The sequence below is a fragment of the Cryptomeria japonica genome, chromosome 1, assembly GCF_030272615.1.
Source record: "Cryptomeria japonica chromosome 1, Sugi_1.0, whole genome shotgun sequence".
NCBI lineage: Eukaryota > Viridiplantae > Streptophyta > Pinopsida > Cupressales > Cupressaceae > Cryptomeria > Cryptomeria japonica.
The window spans coordinates 210178113-210193117 of record NC_081405.1 but is presented as its reverse complement, the minus strand read 5'-3'; the positions used below and the strand labels follow the sequence as shown (position 1 = coordinate 210193117).

At 34.4% G+C, this 15005-nt stretch overlaps 1 protein-coding gene across 1 annotated transcript; it reads left to right on the top strand.

Annotated features, from left to right (window-relative positions):
* The first annotated feature begins 4606 nt into the window (after window positions 1–4606).
* On the top strand, window positions 4607–6254 carry LOC131030352 (TLC domain-containing protein At5g14285). The gene has a single exon (XM_057961121.2). It carries the CDS (start codon window positions 5049–5051, stop codon window positions 5817–5819), a length of 771 nt encoding a protein of 256 aa, XP_057817104.1. The 5' UTR covers window positions 4607–5048; the 3' UTR covers window positions 5820–6254.
* The last annotated feature ends 8751 nt before the right edge of the window (window positions 6255–15005 follow it).

The window sequence follows — 15005 nt, the reverse complement described above, 5'->3', positions numbered from 1 at the left end:
ATCAACTTTTTAAATTAAACCAACCTTCACCCTTGGATTTTAATAAATTAATGGTTACACCTAATGTTTCCCTATGAAGTGCTCAATACATGTTAATAATTTTATATTCTTTAGTTATTGTCAAAATGCTTGACAAGATTACCATGGTTTATTTTACTACATACTTTGTTATTGGACTTGATCAACCGAATAATATATAAGTTATTGTATATAAAAGACAATTGTGTATTTGTTTTGCAAAGAAGATATTCATGTCTAGTCCGGAATGCATGAATACCATCTTAGAATGTATTTTGAGTATATAATTATACTTTTATAATTTACGAGTGACTATATAGGAGTAATTGTTGTATGATAATACTTTTATAAAGAGCAAAGCAGTTAAAAGATTAAATAAAGTGATAAACTTAAAAAGATAGGAGATTAAAACATACATTTATGATACGTTTTTATGAAAATATTATCATTGGAAAAATGATTATGGAACTGGTGAAATTTATCAAATTAAAAGATGACAAGAATGTAGATGAATTAAAATAAAAATGGAAATACATTTAAGTATGCACATATTCAATGTCAGTAATTGATTTATTGATCATAATTTTTGAGTTGTGATGCAGATACATCTCTTGCTACTGAGGACAGCAGCTAAATTACAGGGGGAGAAATGTTATGGGACTTTTTCCTGTGGAATGGAGTTATAATAAATAGTATTAAATATAAATATAATTATGGACATTATAATTATTATGAAGGGTTATGACTTTTGTTACCACCCTTGAGACATTATTTAAAAGCTATGAATCAATAAAGAAGGATACACAGAGAGAGAGGGAGAAAATAATAGAAGAAAAAGAAATTGAAAGAAGCAAAAGCGAGAGGATAGTTAAGGTATGGTGGTTGGGCATTGGGCATTGGAGAAGGGGCATACAATGTGTGTCCAACTCGGGGTACAACGTACACCCGGGGGTATCCTGGCCAAGGCTGTGTTTATTTCATGCTGTGAAGGCATGTGGGGTTCTGTGTAAGAACATGTGGGGTTCTGTGTAAGAACCGTGTCCTCCTAGAGTGCTCCCTTGCCTGGAAACCCTATACCTATAACTAATCCTCTCTCTACGTGCAGGAAAGCAGCCTCTCTGCGATTTACAGATATGTATTAATTAATTTTATTTATAATCATTACCCTAATGTTTCACTGCTGCAAATTATTATCTCAATATTTTATTATTGATTATTGATGTACATTCATGTTTATAAAAGTTTATCTTTAATATAATTGTTCTATAAATGTTTGGAAGGTTCATTCAATATAAAATAGTATAAATTTTATGAGTGATTAGTTTATCATTGCCTTGAATAATTACTTTTGGTTAATTAAATTAGGTTTAACTTAATATTTGATTTATTTAATCCGCTGCAAATACTTAATAAATCACAGGGGAAAAGACCTTTATAGTGTCCCTGTTCATAATCTTGATGTTGGATAGATGTGTTTGTCCCTATCCAAAATTGATGTAAGACCTTGGATAGATGTGTTTGTCCCTATCCTTGATTCCATGGATAGATGTGTTTGTCCCTATCCTTGGATGTCAACACAAAAAGCGTACTGAGGCTAGTTCCACTATTGCTCGTCAAGAGTAGATGTGTATGTCCCTACTCATACCTTATGATGAACCATTGAACGTGGTCATCAAATACTGTTAGTTTGTCTATCACCATCTAGAGAATGATGTAATATGGGGGAGTGTTTGGAATATCACATCATTCTTGTAGGTGATTCGTTATTTGGTTGTGATTTATTTGTGTGTGTGTGTATTATGAGTTGTTCAAACAACATGCATATTTAGCAAGTTGTTATAGGTAGTTTGTTATTATATAGGATATGTAAATCCAATATATATGCAAATATATTGAACAATAAGAATGAGGTACATATTATTTAGTCTGAACTATTTGCAACTTTATTTGTCACTGAACATCTGTCAACTAGAACCATCATATAATTACTAGAAAAGTGAAATTTTAGTGTTAACATTTGATAATAATTTTTTTATTTTATTTCATAAACTAAAGGGAGGACATCATGTGGTGTGAAATTACAAGTTTATGTAGTTTATGACAATACACTATTTATGATCTATAATATAATCCCCCTATAAATATAATATATAATATTTATGGCCTTTGTCCAAATCTTGATCAATAGTAAAATGTTCTTGCAAGAAAAAAGTGACAAAAATAAATTAAATGCACTAATTGTTATTCATATTTGTTGCTAATATAAAATTTAGTAGAACATCTATTTTCAAAATCATCCCTCTATTATTTAGGAAATAAAATAGAAATCTGTTTATAATTTATCCTATAATTATCTAAGAAATTATGAAAGCAAAACACCTTTAAAAACTGATTTCATATTTATTGGGAAAATAAGAAAATAGAACATCTATTTTTTCTAACTTTTAATTATAAAATATTAAGGAAAAATCAGAGTATATCTATTTTGCAAATTAGTAATATGTTATCTGAAAATAAAAAGAAAAACTAAACATCTATTTTAAAATTTATTGTGAGATCATTTTTTTTTCATACATGTTATAAACTAAAATATTATCATTTTTTTTAAATGCACACAATTTTTTTTATAAAAATTAAAATACATTTTTTTATAAATAATGCTATTACGAACAAATATATAGTAATATGCGACCATGTCTCATTCATTCAATCTTAAGACTTGCTTTTACTATATTATATTTTTTTTTTAAATAATTAAAAATTAAAAGAAATTAATATACTAATTGAACTTCTTACCTTAAATAATCCCACATAAATAAAACAATGAGCAACCATTAATCTAATGAACAAAAGTAACATTTCCTTATTCCAAATGTAAAAAATGCACAAGTGAAGCTTTATAAGAAACAACATCACAAAAAGGTATGACTTTTAAAGGTTTTGTATGAACAATTATGCAATTTGTCTTAGGGCTTGTGTTGTTTCCCTTGCTCTACTTCGAGGGTACCCATTTGCCTAGAAGAAAAACAAAAACAAAAACAAAGTATGTGTATTATTTTTATTATTGTAGACCACTACCATTGATGTGTACTATTATTGATATTGATGGCAATGATTGTGATTTGTTCAATGATCATCCAAGTCTAGAGAATGAATTTCATCTATAAATTTCTAGTTAACACCACGCAAGAACTCTCTACCTCATAGAGCGAAACTAAAGACAACTACTGTTAACTCATATTTATGTGATAAATATTATTATTCTAGTTTAGCTTATGGGGTGGCTTTCAAAGCATATATGCACAAGCCAATGTTGACTAATCAGAACAACATTTAAATTGCAACTTGAATTGTCAAGGTAGCACTCAAGGACATTCTTTAGGAGTTTTCCAACTCAATAAGTGAATGGGTTTTTCTAAGTCAAATCCTTTTTGGATTTGTCTTAACTATAATGAGAAATCTTACATACGACATTCATCAACATGATCTATATGCAAATGATGCAAATTTGACTTTTTGTCCATTTCAAAATTGAAATATGTTTTAATACTTAAAAATAAATAAATCATATTGGATGTCTTTAAATATATGAAATAACAAGTCACATAAGTGTGTGTCAAGTTGGCTCATAATGGTTGGAAGAAGGGGGCAAAAACTTATAATTTGAATTTGAAAATGTAAATCATAAGTTTATTTTTGTGTATTGTGGGATTGAACCAAGTCGGTTTAGAAACACTCAAAAATGAACCTTGGGCTAAAATGGTATTTCAAGGTATATAAGGAAAGCAAGAAAGTAAATGCAAATAATAGTGCAATAGTGATGAATAAGTGACGAATACATGTGGATAGGTGTACATGTGAGTAAATAGGAGTATATAGAGATTGGGCTATGACTCACAAGACACAAAAATATGTTCCTTGATGTTTGATGTTTAAAATGTTATATCAAAGCAAGCACTAAACTAAATAGGAAATGACATAAATCTACAAATTTCATCACTAAAATATTTTTATTCCTTACTATATTATCTTTGTGCACTTTTCTTTTTCTTAAATTTTTTGTTTTGGATGAGATTTTTACTTAAATCAAATCAATATAAATTTACTAAAAAGTTTAATGGATTGAGTACAATCCACAATGATTATATATTTAAAGAGTCAAATCCCTTTAAATGTACTACAAAAAATGTAGTTGAAATCATATTTTAAATAACTTTGAAGAACTTTTAACCAAAAATATACAAATTTAAATTTACACTTGTAATACCAACAAATCAAAAAAATTTAACTTTATATAAACCCTTTAATATATATATATATATATATATATATATATAATTGAAACATTCCTATCCGTTATAGTAAATATAATAATATTATTTTAATATACTCTTGTTTTCCTCGAACTTTTCCTTTCGTCTGTCCCACATAGTAAGATTCAAGCTCATTTAACCGTCAAATGTGTGTCGTGCCGGAAAGACATCGTGTAAAGATTCCAGAGAAATCGAATCAAATGAAATCAACGGCGTTAAATATGGTTGCCTTCGTGAAGATCCGTTCGAATAGCTCAAAATCGGGACGATGTAGGGCGTGGATTGTGCCACCGAGCTTCCAGAAAACTTGGAGCTTCTGTTCATCGTCCCATACAGCCGTTATAAGATCTACTTCAGGGAACTTTCGTATTAATTATGTTTTATGGCGTACGTTCTTCTCGAAAAAGATCGGTGGCTAAAGCCAACCCCAGATTTTTAATGTTGCATTTAAACCTTTACCAACGCACCACCAATTTACTCTGTATATTCTTTAACGGGTGTGCTAATTCACCAAATTTATTGGTAGTCTGATGAAAAATGTTTTGCACAGCTAGTTAATCGTCTCTGTCAAGCAAAGTAAATGACTGTTTCAAAATTGGTGGAGATCGATAATATACACACATTCGTGCACGGTGGAATACCTACGCACAGATTTTTATTTGGTCGGAGACTTGCGGGTCTTAGCAACGAAGTTCACATCCTCAATTTCGCTCAGGTATGTCAGCAATTGATCATTCTTCTTCTCTCCCAGGAATGGATTCTACTGTGCTTCTGGTCTCTGCAGGCCTTTTTGCAGCCTTGTATGCATTTGGGTACTTTGTAGTCTTCAGAAATTGGAAGGGCAAAAACAGGTTTGAGGCCGCAAGTTGTGGGATTTCAATGGTTCATGCAACTGCCTCCTGCCTTCTCTCTGTTTATGACATGCTGAAGAACCCATGGAAACTTGATGCACCAAATACGTATTTGGAAAACAGAATCATGGAATTCAGCGTTGCATATTTCGCAGTAGATTTGCTCCATTATTTGCTGGTGAACCCATCTGATTACCTCTACATTTTTCACCACACTGCAACTTCATTCTACATGCTGTCTTGTAGATATTTCACTGGCCATGGAGCTCTCTCTGCCATATCTCTCATAGCTGCGGGGGAGGCCACTAGCCCATTTCAGAATGTATGGACTGTTTCTAGGATGGCTAGAACAGGGTCGGCATTGGCAAATCGGATCTACACTTCACTTTCTCCATTTTTCACTGTCTATTTTACTATCATGAGATGCATCGTTGGGCCTTATTTGACATGGAAGTTAGCCGCCTTTTACTTTGCTGGTAAGGCAGATGCAGTTATTCCTCGTTGGCTGGCTTATTCTTGGATGATTACTGTTATTTTGGCCATTTTTGGGAGTGCTATTTGGGTTTACAAGCTCTGGACCGGGCTTATCCGTTTCTATTCAAGGAAGGAAAAGGCCAGAACCCAGAAGCTAGAGTAGGTAGACATGGAACTTGTTACCCGAGTGCTGAATTCCTCTAATTTTGGTTGAAATAAGATTAATCTGTGTAATTTTATAGCATTGAGGCTTATAAGTTGATAGATGATAGGCAAGGTTGGTTTCTGGCCTATCTTGAATCATGTCGCCATATTCAACAAAGTGTATGAGTAGTAAGTATGCGAATCAATAGGAATTAGGACATGTGCCATGCGGCACTCTTAAAAATCTTATGCTTTAGATTAAATAATTATATTATTGCTCTGAAGCGAAGTGCCAAATTGCATAATTAGCATACGATCGAGTTAGAATTAATGCATGCGAATAGGCCATTCAATTGTATAAATTTTAGAGAATTCTGTTATTTATTTCAAGTCAGTTAACAAACTGTATAAGTAATATTTGATTCAATTGGGATTAGTACAAGGTGTTTTTCAAGGTCTTATTCAATTTCTTATATGTGAAAGATTATTTTTCCTGGTTTCAGAACATTTGGGCACCTTTGAAGGTTCTGTGAATTTTTTTCCTTTCTGATCATTGGTCTATTGTTTTATTAAGAGATCAGTGACTCCTTTATTTTTTAAAATCCGTTTGCTACTTTTAGATCTTACCACATGCAAACCTTCTGCTTCTCAATCCCTTAGACCAGTATTTTAATACTTTTTAAGTAGAGAAACGATTGCATGTAGATCAGTACAGGTGGATTGGAAGATATGCCTTGCTTCCTGCATCTAATGCAGCAGCTCGGACGGTAATGCAGAAGTAAGTATTTAAAAAAGTTTCTGTTTCTTCCGGTACCTATGCATGCTTTTGATGTAGATGAAGACTGTTTCATTTTTTAATTTTTCTTCTAAAGAGATCTAAAACAGCAGTACCAAATTTAGGTGTCAGATTTATTTCAAGTTGAAGGTCATGTAGGTTAACTTCTGAGAGATATCTGTCAAATCTCTACCCGGCGGGTCTTGTTACTTCTAAAATACTCCCGCACAAGTCCTCACATACAAAAGCTCCTAATATATTTTAAAAAATTAACAAGTACTGATACTGAATAATAACTCACAGATATAGGAGATTAATGTGAGGCTGTTGTCTCCATTTTGTTCATTCATCAAATTTTACAAGTCCTTTCCATGACATTTATTGGGTTACTCAGGAACTCTGATGATACAGAATGCATGTGTTTCAGAGAACTCAACCTCAAAGCCTAGTATGAGGAGACCTGATGTCCTTCACTGTCCCATTGATGAAGATTTTTTTCTTGATCACCCTTGTAATAATGTAACATACAACCCTACAAATTTTTTTGTTTAACTTTCATGCTCCAATAATCATTCTTTTTGGAGTGTCCCCCTCAAAGACGATTGTCTGGAATTCGGTCAGTACAGCCTGAAGATTTCATTAGTCACCTTGGAAAGAAACTTAAGTTTTCAGTCTTTGCATTTAATTGAATCTGAGTACTGAGGGATCTTATATAGCTCGTAAAACTCTTGTTCTCTGTTGCAATCTATTGATCTCTCAACTTAACAGATTTCTATGCTCAGCTTTGCATACAACCTAGAAACTTGATGGTCTCTCTAGCACCCTAGCACCCTGCTTTTTCCAATGTGCAGATGTTTATAGACAATCCAGAAGTTGAGTTCTCTATGTCTTAGTGTCTGTTGTTATCATCCATCATGTCATATTAGAGTTCTCTGTGACCTTGACATGTTTGTCATAGCTTGCTTTCTACTTGTTAACTTAATTACCTATTTTGGTCTTTACAATTCATACAGGTTCTTCTATCCTGACACATCATGGTTGCCTGTCCGATCTTCCGTGAAATCCCAATTTGGTGGTTCTGATCAGTCTTCATACATGTTTCAGTTGGTATGAACATTCTTCTGTCTGGCAACATGGTCTCCATTTCTACGTCGAAGAATATTTTGAAGTAGTTGGGTACCCCTCAGGTGTCCCACCTGTTATTATGAATTCAACCATCTGTGTTGACTTGTAATGACACATCATTCTCTAAATACTTTTTCCTGTGGTCCTTGATTTTAAATGCATTCATGTACCTGTGACAAGCCTGGCAGTGAATTCTTTTGTAGCAAAGTGCCAGTGACATATCATTTGATGACAATACACTTCAGCAACAACTGGTTTTGCTACAATCACTATTTGGCGACAATGTAGATTAGTTGCAAGCCTTTTGATGACATCTTGAAGTCTCGGAAAATTTTAGCGGATGCTCTCTCTCGCTGCCTCTAGATCCCAAACTTGCAAACCTAATTTTTTTTTAGCTATTGAAAAGACTTATTTTCTATTAGTTTCTTTTGTACTTGTAATGTCTCCTTTTGGGATTGCCCTAAATCTTGCCCTAAAATCACAAATTCCATTCAAATAAGAAATGTAAGATTATTAGAGGTATAACTTTACTGTTTAAAATGCCTTTTAACAAGATAACAACCATATCAAACAACATTGGATATATATACATAAATCTCAATTATTTCCATTAAGGTTAGTAATCACACATATAAGTACTAATACATATAATTATCATAATTCATTAGATAGGTCTAATCACAATGGAATTTGAAGGAAGGAGCATGATAGGATCAATCTGAAGTAATCTTCATACTAAGCCCAAGAGTGGACACTCACCCTCTTGGCCCCATGTGGCAGGCACCTTGGATATCTAGCATGGGGTGGTCTACCTTGTGGAATGCTTGTATTTGCAACCCCTATCCATGTTTCCTTATTCATCCTCTTGAGAGCATGATGGGTTTTACTCAAAGGCTTCCCCTACCAACCAATCCACACTATGGAATCCCTCAGAGAATCATACAAGGCGCTGGGAGCCTGTCCTTTCCAATCAAGCCCAAAAGCATGGAATGAACATTCAGTCATTTGGCCTCTTGGTCCCACCCCGGGGGTTGGCGTACTAGATGGGGTTGTCAGTGCTCCTGCCTCCCTTATCATGTATTTCTTCACCCCATAATGAGATGGTTGGTTGGTTCAAAGTATTAAACGGATCTAAATTAATATAATTAAGTATGCATATATTAAGAATAATAGCAAGAATGATAATATACATTAGAGGCATTATTAATTACTTATCATTCCTAAATATAATTAAATTGCAGACATGCTGAGTGGATCAGCAAGACAAGTATTATGTATTATGCATCATACCAAGTACTTGTAAATATTTAAGTCTGCTGACGACTCTTAATAATTTTGAAATTGATTATCTCTTCCTTGATCAGCTGACTTCCCTGTCTGACTTGATTATCTTGTCTTATGCAGGTTATTAATCATAAATCAGTTCTGTTTTACTCCCTTCTCGAGTTTAGATCAGAAAATGCTCCTTTTTCTCTGCTCATGCATTCATTCTTCTTCACAATATATATATCACCTTCTATAACATATATATTCCTTTATAGATCTGCTCCAACTTCCTTCAATAGAAATCTGAGATACTCTTCATATTTTTCCTGCTCTAGGTCTTCTATAGATCCGCTTTAAATTAAATTAATTCTCCTTGCTTACTTCCCTTTTCAACTCCTCCTTATCTCCTATATATACCTTTCAAGGGATGCGATCCTTCATCAGAGTTCAGCCTTCTTTAAATTAATGAGTGCTATGTAAAGGTAACCGTTTATATCTTAATCTAGTTGGTCCTTATTCAAATAACCATTATTATTTTATTTTTCTAATCTCTGGTCGACCAAATGCAGTTCAATTTACTTCAGGTTGGCCCATTTCCTTTGCAATTATATTTTATTTTTATTTTGTTACCCTCTGCTTCGGGTTGGCTCTGCTTACCTGAGTTTTGTGGCTGTGACCCTATTTAACCGGTTGCAATTCCATTTATTGATGGGGACACGATAGTCCACCCCTTCCCAAGATTGCTTGTCCTCAAGCAATGATGCTTTTAATCTTGTTGACCAATTCTTTTGCAATGTGAAGGTTCCAAACCATATGATATAATTAGCTTCTGTAACTCTAGTATTACTTTAAGTTGCAAATCCAAACCATATATGCTTTTTACCTTTAATTCGAATGCTACTTATAACTGATTTGGGAAATGGGCAAAGTTTGTAAATTAAGGCGATTGTTTCCATATTAAGATGAGGAATAGAGGCACAACCCATATCTATGCAATGTTCTTAGTCAAGTAGGTTTAGCCCACAAGCTGGCAGGGGTAAGCTTCTGATACCAATTGTAATGTCCCCTTTTGGGATTGCCCTAAATCTTGCCCTAAAATCACAAATTCCATTCAAATAAGAAATGTAAGATCGTTAGAGGTATAACATAACCATTTAAAATGCCTTTTAACAAGATAATCCCTAATTTAAGTCCTACAACCATATCAATTATTTCCATTAGGGTTAGTAATCACACATATAAGTACATATACATATAATTTTCATAATTCATTAGATAGGTCTAATCACAATAGAGTTTGAATGAAGGAGCATTATAGGATCAGCCTGAAGCAATCTTCATACTAAGGTCAAGAGCAGACACTCAACCTCTTGGCTTCACGTGGTAGGCACCTTGGACATCCAACATGGGGTGGTCTACCTAGTGGAATGCTTGTATCTGTGTTGGTTAACAGATTTATCACCTAACTCTATATTCTCACGCCCACAAAGGTGATAAATGTAACCACAGTCTAAACAACTATCTACTGACTGATTCTCTGCTTATTTTACAAGGTGGCATAGTAGCTACCTTCATATGATATTCAATGAATAGAGAATTAGCCAAAATGCTTTTAACCCGGAAGCAAATAAGGAAAGAGCTTTTAACCAGAAAACTTTGCAAAGGCATGCATAAAATACAAAACACTATTTTTGGATTTTCTAGATTTTGAATCAACCAGATTACCACAAATATCATTCACAGATAATATTCTTGCAGTAATAGAAAAATTAAACCTTCCACCATCTCAAAAATAATCCACCCACTGATAACCATTCAAAAGAACATAAAGCATCCACACATCATAATTCAAAGGTTACGAATATCTGAAAGCCACCTGTAGTTTTTCTATATTCAAAATAGTAAAACATAAATATGCTTAAAGAAGTTTTTGCTCTTAAGAGTAAAACAAAGTTTGCCCAAAAGATCCCTATTGGCTTCACATGGTAGGCACCTTGGACATCCAACATGGGGTGGTCTACCTAGTGGAATGCTTGTATCTGTGTTGGTTAACGGATTTATCACCTAACTCTATATTCTCACGCCCACAAAGGTGACAAATGTAACCACAGTTGAAACAGTCTAAACAACTATCTACTAACTTATTCTTTGCTTATTTTACAAGGTGGCAGCTAGTAGCTGTTAGGGATCCCACAGATACTGAGAGGGGGGGGTGAATTAGTATCTGACCGGTGAATGAAATTTCTTAACTTAAAACATGCAAAACATAATATAACAGTGTACCGATATGCAAGAAATAATGCAATAAACAGAATCAAGAACATCCACATGAAAAGCACACCATAACACAAGATTTTAACGAGGAAACCCGGTGTGGGAAAAACCTCGGTGGGTTTTGTGACCCACAATATTCATTCACTGGCCAATAAGAGAATATTACTTACAATAGGAGCCTGCACATGCAGGAAGGCCAACTGCCTAGAGCTCACTGCTCAATGGGAAGTCTCACTGACTTACAATGAAGATTATACAAATCCTATATCTTGTACTGCTTTACAATAGCATCTTCAATGCCAGATTCAGTACCGGTTCTTGCTCTGTTCTTTATGTATACCCCTTAACCTATATTTCGCATAATAGGTCTGCCTAATATTTTCCCTTTTGCTTACATCTCCTATATCAAATGTCTACAATGATCTCTCTTATATATAAGAGTCATTTTACAATTTGCCAAGTCGGCTTACACATTTTTACAATAATAAACAAAATATAATATAACAAAATCTTGTCGGCCTCTGTGTCGGTATACTTCCTTTCTTCTGTGCTAGTGCCAGTGTCCTGAGTGCCGGTGTGGAGTGTGATCTGCTGATGCCGATATAATGCCGTTGCCGGTGCCATAAGACTGCAAGGTTGCCATCAATGACAAAACCTTCAATCACATACAATGTCTCATTGGAGTGTGCATATGCCAACAATCTCCCCCTTTGGCATTGATGGCAACACTCATGAGAAATTTCAAAAATGATCCAAAAATGTGAAGTCCAAAAAATGTTACCAAAAATGTGTGTGCTCCCCCTGAGCATATGATTCCTATGATTTGAATTTTCTCATCCCACTACTCCCCCTTTGACATCAATGACAAAGGTTGTCAAGATGTCAGTAGAGTTTGTAGTTTCAACCTTGTAACTAGGTAGTTATAATTTGAAAAAGATCTCCCAAAATCAAGTTTATATTGTCCATAAACTTTTTGCTATCCTTTATTGCTGTCTCTGTTCTCTTCATTGTACCGGTGAGATGCTGCAAATGCTCTGCCGGTGTTTTCTTTCCCTGTATTAGTGCCTCAGATATTTCCTTCCGTAGAGATGCTAGATAGTCCAATCTTGGACTTAGTTTTGATCTCAAATGCTTTGCCTTATTTACTATTCTTTCTTTCTCTCTTTCCAATTTGAGTAGTTCATTCTCAAAATTTGTTATCTTCTCCTCAAAAACTGATAGTGTATCAGGTGAGTTGACAAAACTATCTGCAAGTTTATCGATCTCATCTTGTACCTTGCTCATTTTCTTGTCTATATCTACAGTCAAAAAGTTTGTTTTATAGGTATCTTTGTACAAATTTTTGTACTCTTTCAACAAATTACATAATTCTGGTAGAAGTGTGTCAAAATCTCTGTTACACTTCTTTATTTGCTCATCAAAGAATTTCTGTTTTTCAACTTCTACTTTATCCTTCAATGACTCTTCTTTTATTTTCTCAATGTTTTCTGAGATATATTTACACAATATATCAAGTTGTCCTAAAGAATCTTTGTTGTCTATATTACAGTTGGGAGCAATTACCTTCAAAATTGGTATGGTATCATCAATTGCTTTGTAAGCTTGTGAGCTACAGTTGGTTATTTTCTTGATAGAATCTAGTAGTACCTCAGTCACATTAGTTGATTTGAAGCTTGATGATGAATCAACAATCTGAGTACCGGTGGAAGTAACAAAGCTTGTATTGACCTCTGGTAGGTCTGTTTGTGTCCGCATTTCTTTAAGCAATGGTTTTTCTACTTCACTAGTTGCCGGTGGTACTGTTTCCTTATGTACCTGTTCCTATTGTTGTTGTTGTTCTTGTTCCGGAGCCTTTTGCTCTGTTTGTTCTTCTATTTGTTGCATTGCCTCAGTCTGTGTCTGAGTCTCTACCTTATGCTCTTTGTCTTCTGCCGGTTTCTCCTGTGTGTTATCAGTTTCCTCAGCTACCAGAGGCTTACTAGCCATATCAGTCTTATCTGTTGTATCTTTGTCTACCACTATGTTGATTTTTTGAGTATCAACATTCACAGTATATAAGACTTCAGGATTAGGATTATCATCCTCTACATCCATACTCTCAGCTGCCGGTTGATCTTCAGTAGTTGTTGTTTTTACCGGTGAAGTAATCAAAGGAGGTGGGGGTAAGTTGTCTCTAACCTTGATACTAGGTGGTCCACCAACTTTACCTTAACCCCTTGTCTCTATCTTTCTGATAAACTTTTATGGGTTTTGGGTTTCGGTACTCTTCTTGTTTTTCTTTCTCAACTAGGAATATATCCCATCCATTTTCTATCTCCTTTGTTACCTCATTAACTCTTCCTACCATTAAAGCAACGTGCCGGTGTGCAATAGAAAATACTGTCTGGTTGGCTTGAGCAATTAGGTCATCAATTTCTTGGGGAGAGTTTACCGGATATACAGCAAGTAGCTTTTCAATCTTTATTTTCTTATCTAGTTCTATTACTACTTGTCTTCTTGCTTCTAGTCTTTTAAATAGTTCATCAGGAATTTCATTGACTACTTCCATCAAAAATTTCTTATACATATCCATATGTAATATAACACTATTTTCAACTTGCTCTTTTTCATCAGTTGTTAAGGTGTCATATATTTTCTTTATGTTCTTCAATTTACCTTCCTCTATGATTTCATTCAGTAGTATATCAAGAGGGGCCAAGTCTTTGTTTGTCCTCTTCTTCTTCTTGGGTGTCAGTTTCTTCTTTGGTGTGGCCTTTCTTACCGGAGATCTCACTGCTTGTTGTTTTTGCCTTGTCCTCCTGGGTGAGGGTGTGGTTGCCGGTGAGGGATCTCTTTTTCTTACAACTCTTTTGAAAGTTGCAGGGATGTCACTCCCTGAAGAAGTACCTACTGGTGATAGGTGAGTTTCAGGTTGTGGAGTTGCTAACTCATCCTCTGTTATACCGGTTTTCTTCAGTACATCTTCTTTGATGGCTTTTGCTTGTCTGGAACCTTTCCTTACAACTGCCTCAACCTTTTTCACTCTTTTCTTTGATTGTATTTGGCTTTCAATGGTTTTTGCACTACCAAATACTTCTTCCTTAGGTTCTTTGGGGGCTTCCAGAAGTGCTTTAGCATATGTTTCAACTATGTGATCATCTGTTTCATAGCCCATCTCGGTTACCCAAACTGTCCTAGGGATGACTGCTTCCATCCAGATTTCATCTTTCTTGATGACAAAGCATATTTCATCTTTGTATTTGTCGACAATCTTTTGTGATAACCTTATTCTTTTCTTCATTTTGGCCTTTAATGCTTGAAAGAAGTCATGAATATTGTTTTCCTTGTTCTCACCCATGTTATTGAATAGTTCTGTTAATTGTTTGCCTATCGGTATATCATATCCAAGTTCTTTGTAACCTATACCGGGAACCTGTTTTGTTATGTGTAGCATCAGACATACTAACAGATTTCCAAACCTGAAAGTTCCTTTCTTGTCCTTCTTGATCTTTCCAAGGTTGTCAATTAATTTATCTTTTAACCACTCACATACATCAATTTTTGCATTGTCTGTGACCATATCATAAGCACTCTTAATGCATAAACTTGAAACTGAATTGAGTCTATTTGCATGAGTAGCTTTATATCCTAATATCATGCTGATGAATCTCACATTGATATCTGTTACATAATTAACTCTTAGGGACCTCTTGTCGAATGTTGCACCAGTTAGGTTTGTAACTAGGTCATTGGAAACCTTCTTGGTTTTATCTGGTCTTTTACTGG